At 40.9% G+C, this 16,459-nt stretch overlaps 1 protein-coding gene across 1 annotated transcript in view; it reads left to right on the top strand.

Moving 5' to 3' along the window:
- The window catches only part of arhgap24 (Rho GTPase activating protein 24), a 63,493-nt gene that overhangs the window by 12,983 nt on the left and 34,051 nt on the right, over positions 1–16,459 (top strand). The window contains exon 3 of the mRNA XM_061072013.1: positions 11,100–11,187. Coding sequence (XP_060927996.1) covers positions 11,100–11,187 — 88 coding nt within the window. The remainder of the gene's footprint in view (positions 1–11,099; positions 11,188–16,459) is intronic.

The raw sequence follows: 16,459 nt of genomic DNA, 5'->3' as shown, positions 1-16,459 counted from the left end.
AATTAATTCTCTCACGTCCGATGAAGTCTCCATTTATCTCCTGTCACATTAGCCTAATTGCTGCCTCCTCCAGCGGAGCAGGGGCGTCTGCCCTTCTTCGTTGCCCATGGAAACGCAGACGCCAACACGACTTAGACAAGTTACACTTTTACATACAGTCAGAGATGTTTCCCAGTTTGATAGTTCTGGGGCATTCAGGTGGTGTGAGAATATTCAGAAAAATTTGCTCCAGATTGGGAAGATTCATGTGAACGCCACCTTGAGTAAAGTTCTGCAAATGGTTTGGTAGATGAGTTGCAGAGTTGCTGAAGTCATCACTCATAAACCTATTAAGATAATTTTACTCTAAATAGTTGCTTTTAAATGTAAATTAACTCGTCTGTCACTTGCAAACTTTACATTCATCACCTTCAAGCTCCTTCTAGACATTTTGCATGATTAACGTGCACATGTTTTATATTATTGATGTCCTTTTTCTTCGCTCTTTGTTAATATGCAGATATTAGAAAGAGGTGTCAAGCTCTTAAAACATAAATACAGAATATTGAGTTTACAGAGTCCAGCTTTTTTCCACATTTCAACCTCAAAGCACACACACTAAAGCCGGAACAACGACTTCACAACTAGGGAACTGTGACTTTCAGAGGAGCACGTAAACACACCTGTCACTGCATATTCATATACTATTGATTAGATCTGCTTTAACCTTGGTGGCAGATCATTAAATGTTGATATGAGTTGTTTTTGTCTCGGCTACATAAATTCCTGTTGCAGACGCCAGATCAGAAAACAGTTGGATTGAACTGATTATAACATGCAAATTCCCTTTAACAAGGAATTCAATTGTTTAAACAGATATAATATGAGGAACTTTTTCACATACTGCTGCTCAGAGGACTTCTGATGTTGGTTGATGGAGTTATTCTGCGGGGTGTATGATTAGTGTCAGTACAGGGGACCCTGCTGTGTCCCTGCTGTGTCCCTGCTGTGTCCCGGGCAGAGGGGCCAAACCTCTCTGAGCAACGTGCGGAATCTGAAGAATGGCAGTCAGAGGGGGGGTGAAGGGTCAGTGAAAAGCATGCGTCGGGTTTGGCACGTGTGGGCTCAGCGTCAACATGCCATCTGCCTGCCCACACTCGTCCGTGGAGATGTATGAGCACGCAAGCATGCATTCGCTACACACACACACACACACAGACACACACACACACACACACCATAACATGCACTCAGATTTCATGTGGCCGAGTCATAAACAAAGACAGAATTCATCCAGTGAGGGACTTGGAATTATAATTGTAATTTAAACCCTTCAGCATTGGATCTCTATGCCAGGGAAGCAAGTGAATGGGAGAATTGTCAATGAACACATCGAAGCGTTTCTATTTTATTGTAATGTAGGAATGGAAGAGGATATTAGAATTCTAAGACGTACAAGCCGGTTAATTTATATTCATAGTATCACAAAATGATCTGAAACAAAAGTGGTTGGCTGCTATAATGAGAAATCACATTAAATCAATAATTCAGCAGTGCAATAATGCTCTGAAAACTCTCTGTTTCCTCTGCCTGAGCTGGGAACAGCTTGACCTTGGCATTTAACTGGAGTAAATATAATGCCATCGCAGTTCTTTAATTATTCACACGGAGAGACTATGTGAGTGCTGCTTTCATGAAACATTAACATTGTGCCCGTTCTTCTGACCTCCCCAGCTCACTCACAAAAACAGACTGCGGTTCCACTTGTAGCCTTTTCCACTTGTGGCACCACGTGATCACAGCAGAATGTAAACTTAATGTGAGGTGCGACCATTTCAGTGAGATCCAGCTCGCATTGTATTAGAATGTCAGAGGAACCGGGAGAATAATGTGAGAAATAGCCAAACGCTCAGTGTATATCAAGAGTTTACTAACACCCTCTGGTTGTTCTCGGAGCCCAAATGATGACTAAAGGCTATATTGTGCTGTTGCATGTGTGAGTCCCCAAATTCTGTAATGACAGTCTTTATTGTTTTTATGTGGCATATTCTGAATACAGAACCAAACTTGAGTTTCACATTAAAGTGCAAAATTAAATGTCACATTAGTCCGTCTTCCCCTATTCATGTAATTATTACTCTGGTTAAAGAATAATATTTAAGAAAGTACCTTTTATTTCAGCAGGCTCAATACATAAGAGCAGGAACAAATGAATCATTAAGACATTTCTGGTTGTCAGTGTTCCAATAGTACGCCCATTAAACTCAGAGACTGTTCACTTCGATCCCTGTGTGGTTACTGCATGTTTGATAAGCTCTGAATCGATGGAGGGAAAAGCCAGTTCACTCTCACTGGACTCCCAACAAGTTCTTGCAAGAACTGTTTTCTGAGCTCTGCCTCTGATACCTGAGGTGGTAACAAGGCCCTTCTATGAATTCCAGGTATGTGCAGGTGCAGCGGTTTTTATAAGAGACACAGAGCAAATTTCCTCACCAGAAATGAGTTAGCAGCCGGTGCAGGAGCCGCACGGTGCCTGAGTCATATCGGAATTCTTCACACACAGCGGTGGTTTCAGCTGGAATCACATAGGCTCTGTCTGCCTTAGAATACTTCACTTTTCATGTGTATTAGATCCTGTGTTGTCCCACAGACGAGTAGATATAGTGACTCTGGATTACACGGTGAAAAACCTGCAGCTCTATGAAACGTTTCCGCCTCTTTTAGCTCATTGTTTTAGTTTTTTAATCGACACCTTTAAGGCTCATTCATGCTGCCTTAATATATGAAAAGAGACAACAAACATGGCGACGGTTGAGGGGACTGTGATAATGTGCCTCTTATGACAGAGGCAAAAGCAGCAGTTTCATTGGAACTCTTGACTTCACTGGCCCCCATGATTTCCAGTGGTACTGTTCTGTTTCTGTTTATATTAGGCTCATCTCCCTTTACGTATGAAAAGGCGATATTACTAACATTCCGGTACCCTTGTTACCGGGAGGGGTTAGAAGCAATTGTTTTAATGACACCCGGAAGTTCTCTGTGGCCGAAAAAGTTGGTAAATATTCGCACACTGAGAGTTGCAGCAAACAAGGAATCTCCTGACTACTTCATCCCCCCCCCCCCCTATTGTTTCCAGAGGCTCCATTTAGTCTGTTTTGTCCTTATCTGTAATATTTCAAAAGACGTGCACAAATCGGCTGAAAAAAACACAGACAGAAGACTCCATCCGTTTCTGTAAAGCCTACGTATCTTTCTCTGAGCATAAATGAGCCTTTACTGTTTTTGCTTTTCCTGTTTGCAGTGCTCCAGCTATTTTAAACTCAATGCAAATTGGTCCGTACTGAACTCCAGACAGCCCGTTAGACACTAGCATGGTCAGCAGTGTTTGTTGGCTACAGGCAGTGGACACAGGAAGAGAGATAAAAAGGTCTCTGGAGCTAAAAGGAGAGTGGATATTGGACTTGAAATCACCAGGTTGCCAAAAATGAATGTAAATGTTGCTTTGTGTCAGCTGGATTTAGAAGTTGTTTCGTTAACTGCTCGTTTCCTCTGCTCTCAAGTGGCCGAACAGACCCCCAAAAAAACTGTTATTGGTTTTTCTTTTCGGAATAAGCGACCGAGCTACAAATCATATAGTCTCATTTAGAGAACTCCCATCCGTTCAGCGGGTTTATGCTAGATTATGGATAAACAGCAGCAAAGATGGGCAGGCCAACAGAAACACCTAACGCTACTATATTCTAGCTAAGTGCTTTTCTGCTCCTGTCAGCGATAGAAGTGGCCTGCCACACAAAAATGTGCATCACTAGTATCAGTGTATGGCATATAAACCCTAGAGGTCTGAGAGGATAATCAGGTGTCAGAAATACACAAAAGATCTTTACTCTTGTTGATTTTATGTACATTTTTTCATGATACCGAACAAACTTAAAAGTTTCCGCAAAGTCTAACGTGCAAACCTAGATTTCTAAACCTTTGTGATCTACAAATAATCTCACTCTGTGACTAATAGATCAAAGCGGTTAAGGTAAAGATCTTCAATAATCACGAGCGACACAATGTATATACACAAAGACTTATTTTACACATATAAAAAGAGACCATGAGCCATCAAGAGAACCTAAAGACATTTTGAAGGGAATTCTGCGTGTGACCTTGCTGTGGAGCAATACAATATTTAAGGTGTTTCAGTGCAACACAACTTTATCACACTAATGCACAACGATCAGAGAGCCCGTATTCTGTATCTGAAATGTTTTTGGGATATCTCTGTTGCAGAAGGATTGCGTATCCAATGAACAATAACTGGCCACATTAATTTCAAGGGTAAAAGGGTAATGATATATGGACTGGTGTGTGGTACTTTGCCATCTCTGTTGATACAAACAGCACACAGTGTGGAGAATGAGTTTTTATTAAAGCTGTAAATCTCTGTTCTTTGCAAAATAGCGTAATAAAACTGCTGCTCTATCAATAGCACAGGGATATTCCCCTTGACCAAGACTCTGCTCCATGACAAGCTGTCTTGAAAATTAATGGCCACACTGAATTCTGTGTGTCATTGCTCCCTGGAGGAAGACCTCTGGTTTTCATCATTTGTTCATTATTTCCTCTCTTTTGATAAAACTCAATTTTTACAAAAAAATTGCTCAGCCAGTCATGAAATGTACTGAACATACATGTACGCCTGTGTGTTCATACGTTCATGTGTGTTTCAGGGTACCTGCCTTTCACCTCTGACCACATCAGAGATGTCAACGTTTTATGTTTTATGGCTTTAATTTACTGCACTTTATGTCTTTCATTATTTTATGGAGCCGGTGTTGCTCAAAGCGTCACTTTTATGTCGTGTTGGAAGCAGGTTCCATCAACACAACCTACCAACCCTGTTTAAAGATACAGTCAAGCTAAAAGTCATGTTATCGTGACTTCAGGAGCTTCACTGTATATCAGAGCTATATTGTAGGGTGCATTCTTTCTTGGCAGCCGGTTATCTTTAAGCCTCTGGGATGTTTATCATGTGAGACTCCAGACTGTCTGCTGAGAGACGTCTCACTGTGCTCATCTGTTCATCTCTCTCTCTCTCCGGTTTAATAATAATACATTTATTGACTGTGGATCATTTCATTCTTAGTGGATTGAATTTGCTGCCATTTAATCTCTAATTGGTTTCATTTATTCAAATCTGTCAAACAACAGCATAGAGAGTTTTTAGATGTGAATCCTAAACAGCATAGAAATTAACAGAGCTCATCATCATGAACAAAAACAACTGTTTAATAATGATAATGACAAAGAATAAGAATAAGAATAAAGAAGATAAAGTAATGCATATCTTTTGAATCATAAGCCAGGGCATAGAACACAATACCAACAAATGTATTTATTCATAAAGCAGTTTAATAACACGAGGAATAAAAGATGGTTCATGTCATAATAATAATAATTATTATAATAACATAGCTCCTGTCTGTCAGGCAGTCTCCTGCAGCTGTGCTCTACTTTTACAAGGTGAAGATACACAGGAACTGAGAGTTCAGCTGAATAAGCTTTATTTCCTGTTTTACATTGAAACGTCTTTCCTTGTGTACACCTCTTACTTTACTTCCTATCTTTGTGTGATTTTCCTAATGCACCTGTGCTCCTGTGTCCCACCTGAGATCTGTCGTCCCTACCTCTGTAATCTGTGCTCCCATGGTTCTGTTTAGGTCAGCTCTCCTCTGGTGGCTCCTGTTCTGTTTTACCTGACTTTCACTTTTTGGATCACCTGTGTTGTTTTTACCTGCCAGTATTGACTCTTTGCACTTTTTGATGCTTATCTTGCTTGTATATAACATATTGAGTTGATTGTCACATACATGTTGTAAAATTTGACTTGAATCAAGTCAAATTGCGACAGCGAGTGGCCGTTTCTCTCAAGGTCAGGAGCAGGTTGTAGAAACTCCCAGCCATTAACATTCTTCAAATATTATATTTTCCCTCTTAAGGTATTAATTTCTTCACATGCCAAGACACGAGTGCATGTCAATCTCAATCCTTTGATATTTATTAGATTTCAGGGTAATTGCTCTGGCATCGATATATCATGTAAAAAGAGAAGCAGACCACAGTGAAAATAATTCATTCATTCATCATTGTGCTTTTTGAAGTTTTTCCTAAAAGGCTCTGCTGATGTGATGTCTGTGTTTTTCTTTACTGCCTCTGGTTTTGGCAGATGATACAGTGTGGAACTTTATACACGTAACTCAAGTGCTGGAGGGAGATAAAAGCTTTTTATTTTTGCAGCAGCGGCGGCGGCAGTGACAGGTATTCCTACAGTGACAGGACATCGTGTGTTTTCCAGCTGCTTGCACCCAAATCACTGTCGGCTTTCTCACTTTTTGTTGTTGTCTTGGGTTCTTGTGGTTCTTGATGGATTCAACGTGTCAAAGAAACACACACAAGAAGCCGTTCCCATCCTCGTTGTCTGCCTCCATGCTGGAGCATTTTGGTCCCATATTGTGTTGCTAGAAGAATTTGCTAGACGGGACCAGTTTTTGATTGTATTTAGTGCCAGAGATTGTGTGTTTTTTAAAAAGTGTGCTGGCTGTGAGTTTAAGCCGGGCCGTGTGGTGATTCATCTTGACCTGTAAACATTTTTTAAAAAGTGGCTGGATGCAACAGAGGTCGGAGAATCCTATTTCCTCCATATTTACAGATTGAATGTGGTCAGATTACTCAATTTTCTCAAATTTGGTTTCTGTCATTTGAGTTAGTTTTTACCACGCTGATTTTTGCTGAAGTGTTTAGCTATTTTTAATATGTATTACTGGAATTGACCATTCCCCTTTTTCGCGGTTTACCATCTTCAATGTCAAATCTGTCTGCCTCACTATTTTTAGCAAGTATTTCACAATTGACATTTAATGGCCCTGGCACTTATTTAGAGATTTCCCAAACTTTTTAATTCCCCCTCTCGTTCATTACACTCGTCTCAGTATCAATATCGACTTCTCACTTCATTCACCCTCAGCCAAATCCAAGTGCATAAAAATTAATGGGGAAGACCTCGATATTTCCAGTCTATTGAAGTTGACTGGCACATTAATATTTTATTAAATGTTGCAGCTGTGTGGCTGTTGAACGTGGCTCAGCCTGTCAGAGTCAAGGACCAGAGCTACCTTTTCTTTAATAGCTGTGGGATAATGATGACATTCATTAGATTGATGGACTCATTGGAGCGATCAGAGCAGAATAATGCTTGAACAGACGGGTCTTATAGATGGTACAGACAAAAATAGAGAACCTCAACACACAAATGTAGTCACACATTTAATATAGCACAGTTAAATATACTTAATATCTCCGCGCCCCGCCTAGTTCCACTTCCTGTGTCTGACAGGTCACTGAAGTTGCTGAACAGTAATTATTGAATTGAAAAAAGGCTTCTGATCAACAAGCCCAGGTTTAATGAGCACCTATATGATCTATTACACCATTAACTTCAGGTTTAACGACCAGAGTGAGAACCTTTACATGTTTCCAATCTGAAATCAATTTCTGCTCCACAATATATTGCCCTGCATTTTATTTTCTTGACATGTGCCCCTGTTTTCTTCACCGATCCTTCGAACCAGATTGTTATTCAGCAAACCGAGGTTACGTCTTAACTTGAACCTCAGACTCGATGGTATCTCAACTCCGGGAACAATTCCAAAGGTTTCTTTAAGCAGCTATATCTAATATTTTTATACAGATAATAGATCATATGACTGTCTATATAAAATTAATGAATGAATTGTAAAAAATAAAAGTATTTTTCTCCACTGATGTCTTACATGTGTTTGTACCTTAATTTGAATCTAACTCTTTCCCGACTAAGCATGTTTTATGGTGCTTCACCAGACACTAGCCTTATCCTTACCTTCTGTAAAAATATAGCGTGCAAGTTCTTGGCAAACGTAGCTTCTACAGAGACAGATATATAAGAATGTTATTTGAAGGACGATGAAGTCTGGAGAAGATACAGCTAGCCTTCTTCTTTAGTGAACACCAGTTGTGGCAGCTTTCTGGCTCCATGGTGCTATTCCCTCTGAGCCCTTGTTCTTTGTGGTGGAGAGAAAACACAATTTTAATAGTGTAAACTCATTAAAACTTCAATGGACCCACACGTCATCCAATCATGAGAAAGCCTATTTGACCTGTTTGGTTATTAATGAAACCCAAAACAGTAATAAATAATAATATAATAGTAATAAATAGTTGCATAGACATTTACCCAGTAACTATGTTTACAGCGGTAAGATATGGTTTATGAGCAAAAGAAAAATCACATTTGGGTTTCATTACTGGAGAGTTTGACGAGCGTGTATAGTGGCCACTGAATCAACATAGCGGGAGGCACAGTCAGTTGTGTTATTTGCTTGTAGTCTGAGAAAACAACAAATTGGCTTTAATTTGGAGCGGACTGTTGGACGCAGCCTCCCCCCCGACTGTCTGGGCTGCTGCTTACAAGCCTCATGCTGTCACTTTCCTCACGCAGACTTCTCATGTCCATATGTGTGTGTGTGTGTGTGAGACTTTCTTGTAGAACAAAGGATAATTGGCTTTTGTGTCATTACACAGTTTCCAAAAGTGACCTCATCCTACTTAACAACAATATAAAAATGCATGAACCGCCCTGAAATAGGCTGGGTTTTGTTGCCCTGTTGGGTCGGGCCAGGCCGCCGTACTCTCTGCTGGGTAAATATTACTCCCTCTGTGGTTGGGTTCGTCTGCAGAAAACAACAGACCACCAGGGGCTGTCGGTATGGAAAGTGTGGCTGTGGCTTGGAAATGGAGAAGAGGAATATCCACGGTGTTGTGGTTTCACAGTACGGAGGGACTACACAGGCCTTTTTCTTCTGGAGACACACACACACGTATAAGTATCTCATCCAGAAACAACTTACTTCAGTCATCTCCTGTTTCTCTGTGCATGAAAAAAAGGTTCACTGTGTCCTCTGAAGAAAAGAAAAGAAAAAGGTTCTGAAAGGTGGTTTTAATCCCGAGATGCTGAAGCCAAACAGATTCTCTTTCTGACAACCACATCAAACAAGCTCATTCCCCCCCCTTGCTGACTGTGGAGCACGTCCCATCTTTACAACCCCCTTTAAAGCACTTCATCTCGGGCCTCAGGTAGAGTTTCCACTTCCTGGTTGTCACGGTTATGGCTCATTAAAGAGCTCTGTCTCTCAGCAGGAAGGAAGCCGACTGGCCCTCAGATCCCGTTCATGTGTGCGGCTCCTTAACGCCGACGCTGTCACCGGCGCACATCTTGTCTTCATTAGCGTTAACCCAGATAGAGGCCGGCCTAATGACTGTCAGATGCTGAGTTGTGGTATTAAGGTCAGAGTTGTTAATCAAGTGAAAAGCCTTTGTTTGATTGCATAAACGGTAAATGTTACGGTGCAATCCTTATTTTATAGTCGCTCTAATTTGGAGAAGGTCAGGTATTATGTTTGAAGAATGGAAACCTAACCAGTAATTACTCCGCAGGTCATGGTTTCTGTTATCCTCAGAATTAGTACAAGCAAGTAGGCTACTTCGTAATGTACTTGGTAAAGTGTGTGCGCAGTGTTTACAATGTGTACTCTCTCACGGCCGCTGCTTTTCTTATTTGCATCATCAATCAATCTGAAGTTTGGCACATAAAATGTCAAAAGTGCATATTGGCCTTCTCCGATTTTCAAATAGTCAGAGATGGAAGAACTAATGAACTACTGAAGTAAACGTACAATAAATAGACAAAAATGTACTCTAGTGAAAGTACCTCATAAACCTTTGCTTTTTAATATACTTAAACTATTCAAAGAAAAGACTATAAAGATTATGTCAAATTTGCAGCAGTTTTTGGGGCATGGCTGTGGCTCAGAAGACAGAGGGCTTTCCATTAACTAGAACATCGGTGGTTCAATACTTTAACCCAAATTACCCCTGAAAGTTGTGCCGACAACTTTGTGTGATATAAATGTACTGAAGCACCGTAAGAATATGTGTGAGAGTGAATTCTATAAAGCGCTTGAGTGGTGGATATGACTGGAAAAGCCAAGGTCTATTTACCATTTCATAACTAATCAAGTTTTATAGGTCAAATATAATCAGCATGACTTAGATGTAAACAGATCTTCTAAGCGCAGTTGCTACCATTGCCATTAGTGATGAGAAGCACAAAGATTCGTAACCTCCTACAGACACACACTCTGACCTCCTGTGTCCAACCAATATTAGAGGCAAATTAAGACATATTAACATCCAGCATCCTCTATGATGATGGTGTCCCTCCTCCAGTCAATGGCAGATGGAGTGAGTCAGCCTCTGTTGATGCGACGCTGGTGCTCTGTGACTTTTTGACTCCCAAATCTGCCCCGCAGCGTTTCTGACAGACGCTGCATCTCGGCAGCAAAGGTCGCCGCGAGGTTGAATCTGCGAAAAGATGCTGATGCTCCCGCTCTTTAGGGGAGGAGAGAGTCTCTGGCCTTCAGTGTCACACGGATGATGTATCATTATGGGCAGAGCTGAGCTGCAGAGATGGTGATCCTCTATAATGCTGCCACTTTGTCACATTTCATAACAACTCAGCTCCATCATCCAGACACGTTCATGTGCAGCCACCTTCCGGGCCCCGGCAGAGATGCTGATACATGTGACACGGCAAAAAACGAAATCCTCCGTCAGACATGTCGGGTCTGAGTATATTTCTCCAACAATAATGTCAGACAGCTGAGAGCTGCTGAGCTCAAGAGGGCTGCCGCTTCGAGAGAAACGCTGCGTGTGTGCAGTCTGCAAAATATAGTGTCAGCTCCCGTAGCCAATGTGATCTTCATTGAATAACGATAATATGCACACTACACATATGGCTTGTGTAAACCCGATGTGGACTGTGGTCTCAGATCTGGTACCGTTTTAGTTTAAATCCATGGAAATCCAAAGTTTAGAAATGCCTTTTTATCAGATGTCAAACAAACTTGAATCCACAGAATGTACGACATACATATGAAATTAAAATATTGTGTTTTTTATTCTCTTTGTCATAAACTTTCAATCCAAGACTATTTTTACCCACACTCTTCTCACCAGTCTGTTCTTTGTTTTTTCCACAGGGAGCCATTTTCTTACCTGGAAACAAAGTCACTGAGCATCCAACCAGTGGCGATGAAGGGGGGAAATTTCTTTTTGAGATCATTCCAGGTAGGAGGAGTTAAAATCTATTTATTTTTTCTTGCAGGGAGTAGATTCGAATGAAGTCTTAAACAGTTTGGGCATTTACATGTTTTATTCGAGCTGTGAGACATTTTACTTTTAGTGACAGTGATAAGAATGACACAAAGAAATAGAGGGGGTATTTTCTCAGGTGAAGCAATGCTGAGAATATGTTATAAATGCACTGGGGAAATAAGTTTGTATCAGTAGCAGAGTGCACCAGCGGATCCATCTAAAACCCTGCAGAATACCCCGGATGTGTGCAAGGACCATTCATACTTGTTTGTTTTCATTGCTTCCCTGGTGTGTGTCCACTCAAGTTCCTCTCAGAGGAAACCATCGAGATATTTGCTCACGCCGTTTGTGGCTCCCAGTGGAAAACACTGTCCACAAACTGGCACTTAAAACAGTGCAAGTACTTTTTAATGTTTTACAGTAAAAAGGAAAATAAACTGCGTAAATCTTATACATTATGAGGGCATGTGGCTAGAGGTGACATGTATCCTTCTTGATGGTGTTTTGGGTTTTGGCTTATGACACTGCTGGTCAATAATCGCTTTAATAATATCATCAACAGTTCTGTGCTGGGACATTTTACAGGACTTTGAGTTTGACTGGGAGTTCATGATGGACAGGAATAGTTGAATGTGCCTGTGTCATTGAAGAAATTACACAACTATTAGATCAGGCCCAGTTTGACCATATGTTTGTGTCTTTGAGGTAGTAGAATGCATTTTGAAGTTTTAGTTTTTTTCACGTACTGACACCATATAGATGCAGAAGTTGTCCACTTCTGCATTCTGGTAATGATTTGCTTGAGTTGAGCTGTTTTTCACCAAAATACAAGCAAATGTTCCTTGTTGCATTAAACAAAACATTGAAGGGAAAAAGGGGACTTTTCATAACTTATTCATAGACAATTTCACTTCTCTGTTTTGGCTCAAAATAACCCACAATACAGAGCAATGACTTATAAATCAAAGAATGTCATTTTTATTTTCCCGTTGACTCAACCACTGTATAAAGTTGAGGAAGCAGTGTCGGTGACACATAATCCCACTGACCCCACATTATTTAGAGAAATGCATGACCAGCACATTTGTTGCAGTCAGGGGATTGTAGACACACAACAGTGGGAGAAATCAGGCCACCACCTTAAGATTGATACAACTACTACTGACGAGAATTAAATTAAATTCATGTTTTGTGGTACGACTTAAAATATATAGCGCGAAACAAAAAGTAATCACGAGCCTCATTGTGCACACTTTCAGTCTCACTTTCACTTCCCCCTTTGCAGCTGTTACAGTCCACGTTTGACTCTGAAATATATTGTTATTTTAGGATGTGGTAGCCTATATGTTATTTTTAAAGAGGCATGTGATGTCGTTGCACACTGTACAACAGCTTATTTCTATCCCCTGGAGGACACATGAGGTGTAATAACAGTTTTTTTTTATTTTTTGTTGACTTATGAGGCTCCTTGTTGGTGCGTTTCAGTCTCTACCACGACAAATCCGTTTTCATTTTTTCTTTTCCATTTAGGACCAGGCATTAGCTTCTGTTAAAGTTCGGAAAGGGATTGGAAATGTGAAATACCTAAATTTCCCTCCTGCAATAGCAACAATAACTGTTGTGATTCTGCCCCCGTGAACTTCTGGGCGACTATCTATGTTTGGTGTTGTCCGTCCCATTTCAGAGACTCCTTCAAACGTAGCCGACAAATGCTTTATTCAATCCCTGATGGATCCTCTGAGGACAGTGCGGTGTCGAGCTGGTACTCAATGTTTATTCACATCCACAATTTCTCCGAACACAAATGCGCGTACTTCACTCCAATGACCAAAGTGTGTCGTAAACTTTATTCCTCAAAAGTTGAGTCAATTATGGTTTTGTCTCAGATGTTGTAAAAATCGTTCACACAGATGACAACATGTGGATTGAAATGTGAAACAATAAGACCCATTGAAGGTTGTTAAGACATATTAGAAGTCCTCAAGAGAGTTTAAGCATTCAGCAGCGGCCGACCAGTTCCACTCAAGTGTTCTGCATCATGTTCTCCGCCCTCGTACTGATGGAAAACAAGAACACGACTTGTTATGAGGCTGCATATAAAGAGGCCTAAGAAGCAGAGAGAGCAAATTAAAGGAAAACACAACACATATATTCCACTGGTCTAAAAATGTGGCCCAGCAGCTTGAACACAACACATGGACACACAGTCTCTGTCGGACGGACAGGCGGGAAGTGATGGGGGGGGATGGGATGGAAGTCAAGGGTTGTACAGAGATGTCCGTTGTCTTGTAAAGGGCAGCGATGAGATCCCAACTCGAGCCGGGTCTCAGATCACGGTGACCACCGGGGGTTTGTATCGCAGCTCTCAGACCAGTGGACAGAACCTGCTGTCGGATCAACTAAAGCTTTAGGAAAAAAAAAATCGTAAAGTTATGGTGTGCCTCGGAAAACTTTTATTCACCTGCTCTGTGCACCCTCCTGTGCTTTTTTTTCTTCTTCTTCCTCGTCTTTGTTTTGTTTTTTCTTTGAACGCATAGTTTGTGTTAAATCTGCGGAAAGACAAAGAGAGGGGGGGGGGGTTCTGTGGCAGACTCACCACATTGCCGACAATATTTAGACTGGATTCATGGTTATGTCACATTTCCAACCGTCTGACGGAGCGGCACAGGTACAGACATACTGGGGCTTTTGTTTTGCTCACCCAAACCAAGACTTTAAGCACCAGTGACGTTGTCTTCCATCACATGGACACGTTACAACATGTGCCAGCACACATGGGCCTGAGCTAAAGGGGAGGAAAGGAATACAAACAGAATGCATGAATACAGCTGTTCAAGATGTCATGTTTTGGGCATTGGAAGTTTATTTTTTAAATAATTTGCCCGGGATATTACCTGAGGATTATGTTCTGACAGTCAGAGACAAACCAACGTTTCAAAATCGTCAAAATGTCCTAACTGATCATTGGAAGTGGCATTGACAGAATAAAAACCAGATCTCTCTCAGTCCGTATATCTGGAACACATATCAGAACATCTCCGCTCAGGATCAGTGTGCAGTTTAGTCTGATGTTGCTGAATCCTCCGAAGAATGCCAGGTATGATGTGAACACGGCTGCCTGGTGCAGCAGAGCTCTGAGCACCTGGGAACTGGATTTCCAGACTTCAATGCAGTGAGAAAGCAGAGCCTGCCTTTGGCAAATTATGAATTTTCACAAAACTGCACAGACTCTTCATTTATTCACCTGTCAAAGCTCCGTAAATACCTGTAGCCAAATGTCATTCTCGTGGGCCAACTGTTATTAATCAACCCGTTCCTATAAAACAAAAGCAACACAGGAAACACTCCCTGCTGGGTTTTCTGACAGTGAAACTGTGCGTTCCTCTTCACTCCCAACTCTAATAAACACAAGACTTAGAGTTCAGTGTGTCTCTCTTTCTCTCTCTCCCTCAGGCTCAGTCCTGGTATGATTACTGGTCAGACCACAGCAGGACACTGCTGCTGTATTATGGGAATATTTCTCTGCTTGTTCCCAGAGGCTAGAATCCCTTCATTCATGAGAGGAGCGTGGGACCATGTTGCTAAGAGCAGGTGGACGCTGGTCTTTAGCTCAGATACTGTTGACGGAGGAAAGCCTGAGTCCATTAACATGCTGAAGAGAAAAAGAGTGTCAAACTGTTTGTGTGGCTCCTGTCCAACGTAAATATTCATCAAAGCATCTGAAATGTTTAAGTAACTTGACTTGGTGCTGTGCTGAGGTTCACATGTGGCAAGCCTGTGTTTATCTAAATCAAGCTGACAGTGCCATCGTGTGGTTTTATGAGGAATTACTGGGTAATTTATTATTAATATGAGTATTATTACTCATATTTGGTAGTAGTAGGTTTAAGTGGAATTTGTAACTAAGCAGAATAAGAGAAATTCTTTTTGTTTATTGTTGTAAAAGGCAACTGTTTTCATGATTGTACTGATTGTAACATTCATTTTCAGCGTAATGCCCTTGATTGAAGGATTTTGTCTTCATTCTCACAAGACTATGAAGCAGTAGCATTAATCAGTCATAGCAACATGATTGTGCATACATGTGTGTTTGCAGTATTTTAAAGTATTTTTTTGCTAAACATTTACTCTGGTTTTGATACAAAATAATGAAAAATTTGATTTACAAGTAAGTGTAACTGCAAATGTGGTGCATGATTTCATTATTTGATTTATTTCATCTGTGATTAATGCTCCATCTTGCTCCTGTCACATTCTGACATGTATGCATGCCGGGTGACCCTGTAGCGACCTCTGCATTGAGTTACTGGTGTCCTATGTCACTAAGGTGCAGGTCTCATTCACACAATGTGACTAGTTTGATTGATTTATGGTAATTACTATGTAATTATGAGTAGGCAGGTGGGTGTGGGAGTAAATCAGGCCCACACTGCAGATGTGAAAATGTTCTCGTCGCTCTTATTCAGGTTAATGAGAAAATCTAACATAAACGGTCATTGTATGATCCAGGTAGGAATGTGCTTCATCAGGGTAACATGCTAATCCTACCTACAGCTGCAGCATATAGTCACATGTCTTATTAAACAGCAATGACTGAATGTCTTATACTGCTGAGGCCTATTGGAGGGTGAAGACAGACGAACAGGTTTAAGACCACAGGCCACTGAACTGTTCATCATCAGGAAACCATATGTTACGTGGAAGCTGACAAAGCTGGCATGTAGACTATAAGCGCCTTAAGTTAATGATGGAACGATTGATAGATGGATGAATTATGTAAATTAAAAAAAGCTCAAATCAGGTAGATTATTCTGCTTGGTAGTAAATATGGCAGAATGAGAGTGTTTCTCTCTACAGGCATCAGCGTTTAAGGTTTAAGGTTAAGGAAGCCCCAGTGGGGTCATGGAGAGCATATTAATCTGCGGTGCTGACATTTCAGTGTCAGGATGTGTGGAGATGGTTTTCAAACAGGCCCCAATGTCACATCATTCACGGACAACCTCTGGTGCTGACTATATATGTGTGTGCATGTTTGTGACTTTAAGCAAAAGTAAAGAGACCCCTGGTACAGTTTAAACTTTATGATGTTTTAACTTAAATAATCTAATCAGAGGGTTGGACGACCAGTTTGTTTTTATTATCTCCAGGTTTATGCATCAGCCAATCTGCAGCTCTGTTGTGCACATGTGAGTCTGCAATGGTGTTTTCTCATCTGTAATTCCAATTCAAATATAAAAGAGAGGCG

Source organism: Limanda limanda, chromosome 1 (assembly GCF_963576545.1).
Source record: "Limanda limanda chromosome 1, fLimLim1.1, whole genome shotgun sequence".
Taxonomy (NCBI): Eukaryota; Metazoa; Chordata; class Actinopteri; order Pleuronectiformes; family Pleuronectidae; genus Limanda; species Limanda limanda.
The sequence above is the reverse complement of the archived record's forward strand: the minus strand, read 5'-3'. Positions and strand labels throughout refer to the sequence as shown.